The sequence below is a fragment of the Arachis duranensis genome, chromosome 2 (genome assembly GCF_000817695.3).
Source record: "Arachis duranensis cultivar V14167 chromosome 2, aradu.V14167.gnm2.J7QH, whole genome shotgun sequence".
In the NCBI taxonomy this organism is placed as follows: Eukaryota; Viridiplantae; Streptophyta; class Magnoliopsida; order Fabales; family Fabaceae; genus Arachis; species Arachis duranensis.
Genome location: NC_029773.3, coordinates 16704431 through 16707334, shown reverse-complemented (window position 1 = coordinate 16707334; position 2904 = coordinate 16704431). Strand labels below are relative to the sequence as shown.

The 2904-nt window shown below is 26.5% G+C and overlaps 1 protein-coding gene across 1 annotated transcript; it reads left to right on the top strand.

Moving 5' to 3' along the window:
* Positions 1 to 323: 323 nt before the first annotated feature.
* On the top strand, positions 324 to 2763 carry LOC107473822 (CRIB domain-containing protein RIC6-like). Its single transcript, XM_016093410.3, has 4 exons — positions 324 to 387; positions 750 to 856; positions 1667 to 1766; positions 2441 to 2763. Exons 1-4 carry the CDS (start codon positions 324 to 326, stop codon positions 2761 to 2763), a joined length of 594 nt encoding a protein of 197 aa, XP_015948896.3.
* Positions 2764 to 2904: the final 141 nt, after the last annotated feature.

Sequence of the window (2904 nt, the reverse complement as noted above, 5' to 3'; positions counted from 1 at the left end):
TCTTCAAGTGACAAAGAAACAAAATTAACCCAAACACACAACCCTAGTTCCACATTAATTAATTGATGGCTACTCTCTGGGTTTTTTCTCCAATTCAAAGACACATAAAATCTTGAGGTGGTGGCCCTTTTAATTAAAAGGGAAGAACTTTAATGATAGGGTGGAAATTCAATAATAGAGAAAAGTTCTTTCCTTATATTTGCTCTTACCATGGGTCTCAAATTTAATGTTGGGTTCTTATCTTTCATGCTAAAGGGTATAATCAAAGTATAGGGTTTATAAATTGTGAGGAGAAATTTCAAGCTATTAGATATTTGATGAGCATGTCTTCAAGCAACAAGGTCAAAGGACTTCTTAAAGGCCTTAGATATATTTCTCAAATGTTTGGTAAGTAAATCTCATCATGTAATGAAATCATTGCAAACCCCAAAAGAAAAAAGAAAAATGATAAAAAAAAAAATAAAAATAAAGAGTTTAGATTTTGTTATTCAAACAATTTCTTCAAACAAATCATTATATGGCTTCTTTGTATAATATTTTGCATAAGTTGTATGGTTAATGAGTGATCATGTAGAGTGCATAGACTAAACCCTAAAATCATATCCCGGGAAAAAGATGAATATTTGTTGCTATAATTGTTTGAAACAGTTGTAGAAAATAACTTTTGCATCCACCCTTTTATAAAATTAATTAAATAAATTCTCTTGGCAGAACCTGATGCAACTTTTTTGTATTTTTTGGGTCAATAGAAACGGATGCGACTAAAGAGAAAGAAATACAAATTGGATATCCCACAGATGTAAAGCATGTGGCCCATATAGGATATGATGGTCCCTCTGTGAATTCTCCTAGCTGGGTAATTATCTACTTGCTAATTTTATAGTATATTAATTAATATTCTGTTTAAATAGGATTTAAAGTTTAAACTATATAAAATATATTTTTCTTTATTTGTAATTTGTTTTTATAATTTTTCATCCACTAAAATTTACAAGTGGTTTGTTTTGGTTGTCATTCTTAGTTTTTTCTATTAAGTACTAACAAATGCTACATGTTAAATGTAAATATATATTTAAATTAATCTTTAAAAAATTTTAGATAAGATATTTTAGTCTTAATAAATATTTATTCTCTAAATTTTTTTTATATATATTTTTGTCAGACAAATTGTTTCTCTCCATCACTTTCAATTAATTTTTAATATGCACGTTAAACAAATAAATTTCTAACAAATTTACTATAAAAACATTAAGTCTAAAAAAATTTTACTGTATGACAAATTACTTCCTTTCAAAAACAATGGGTTAACCAATCTGTTTGATATAATTAATTTGCAAATATTTCTAAAAAATAAAAATTGTATTAAGAACTAAAATGTCCATCTAAAATTCTTTATTTGAGTGTTTATTTATAATTAATCATACTTTTCTGAATTTTTGCGTGTCTTACTAAAAACACTTGTTAAGAATATTACAAATTTGATTAAAAAAATTTGTAAATTAAATGTTAATTTTTTAAATTCTATATACTTCCAATATATTGAGAAAATTAAAAGAAAAAGATTCTTTCATTCTCTTAACCTATATTCTTAGATCACTTTTTAGTTTAATTTATTTTCATTTCTATCCTTCTCTAAATTTCTTTAACAAAAGAAAATGATTTTCAGATGAACGAGTTCAAACACTCTTCTCCAAGGTCGGCGTCATCACCTCTTGCTCCCAGCGATCTTCAAAATAGAGAACAGGATAATTCAACCAACTTCGAAGGTAACATTTTTCTTCTTCTTCTTCTTCCACATGCTTATGAATTTGTTATTTGATTAAACAATCCCAACAAAGAAAAATGTTAATGATTGAAAAAAATTTATTCTCATTAAATAAAACAAATATATAAGTGAGCAAAAATTCTCTGTCTGTTAATTAACATTTCATTTTACGTATAAAAAAGTTTATTCTTTTCTCATTAATATTTCTTTTAAGGGAGAGAATAATTTTTTTTTCACTTTTAATTTTCTATTCAAAATTTATAATTTATGTTGAATTATAAGTATAATTTTAAATTATTATATTAAAGGTCTTAATTTATTTATGGACACATATTATGTTTTTCATCCTTAACGTTTGTATCTTGTAATTTTCTTTAATGTTTAATTTTATTTAATTTGTCGCTAACAATATTAATTTGTATTGAGATTATCTGTGCACATTAACTTCATCTAAAGCTTTAATAAAATTGAAAATATTTAGGATAATTTTGACACAAATTAAAAATATTAAAAATAAAATTAAATGAATAAAAAATCTTAGACACAACATTCAATAAAATTAAATATTAAAGATATTTTAAAAAAAATTATAAACATTAAAAAAACCTTTACCCTTTATTTATTTTTTGGTTTTTTACACGTCTAATGTGTGTGTATATTAACCCATGGATTTAGATAAAGTGACAAAGAAAAAGGAATCAAAAGAATCTCCTACAAAGGAGAAATCTTCAGACAGGCCTAGACAATCAAGGAGGTCTTCTAAGTCCAAGGAATCTCCTTCTAATGGGCTTATTGTGGCCCAACAAGATGTAGAGTCACCAAGAAGTGGCCCACAAGACATTCCCAAGAAAGGTAGAACAAGGAAGTCAAAAGATGCTAGTGGGTCAACTAGGCCCAGGACCAAGGACCAATCTTCAGAATCAAGTAACTTGAATTTTGACTCAACACCCAAGTCTAGGAGCAAGCAGAGGCACATCGAAGAAAATGAGCAAATATGAAAGAGAAACTAGTTATTGGGAAAGAGAAAAAAAAAAAAACTGAAGGAGGAACTAGTTAGTGTGATATCTTTGAGAAAATTTGATTTACTTGGTATTAGTTAGTTTGTTGCATAGTAGAATTAGAGCACATTCCACTTGATA

Bases quoted from the DNA above. Each gene is read 5' to 3' on its own strand.
- LOC107473822 (XM_016093410.3), top strand. From the start codon at position 324: ATGTCTTCAAGCAACAAGGTCAAAGGACTTCTTAAAGGCCTTAGATAT. The intron at 857-1,666 runs GTAATTATCTAC...AATGATTTTCAG, and splicing joins CTGTGAATTCTCCTAGCTGG to ATGAACGAGTTCAAACACTC. The intron at 1,767-2,440 runs GTAACATTTTTC...CCATGGATTTAG, and splicing joins TAATTCAACCAACTTCGAAG to ATAAAGTGACAAAGAAAAAG.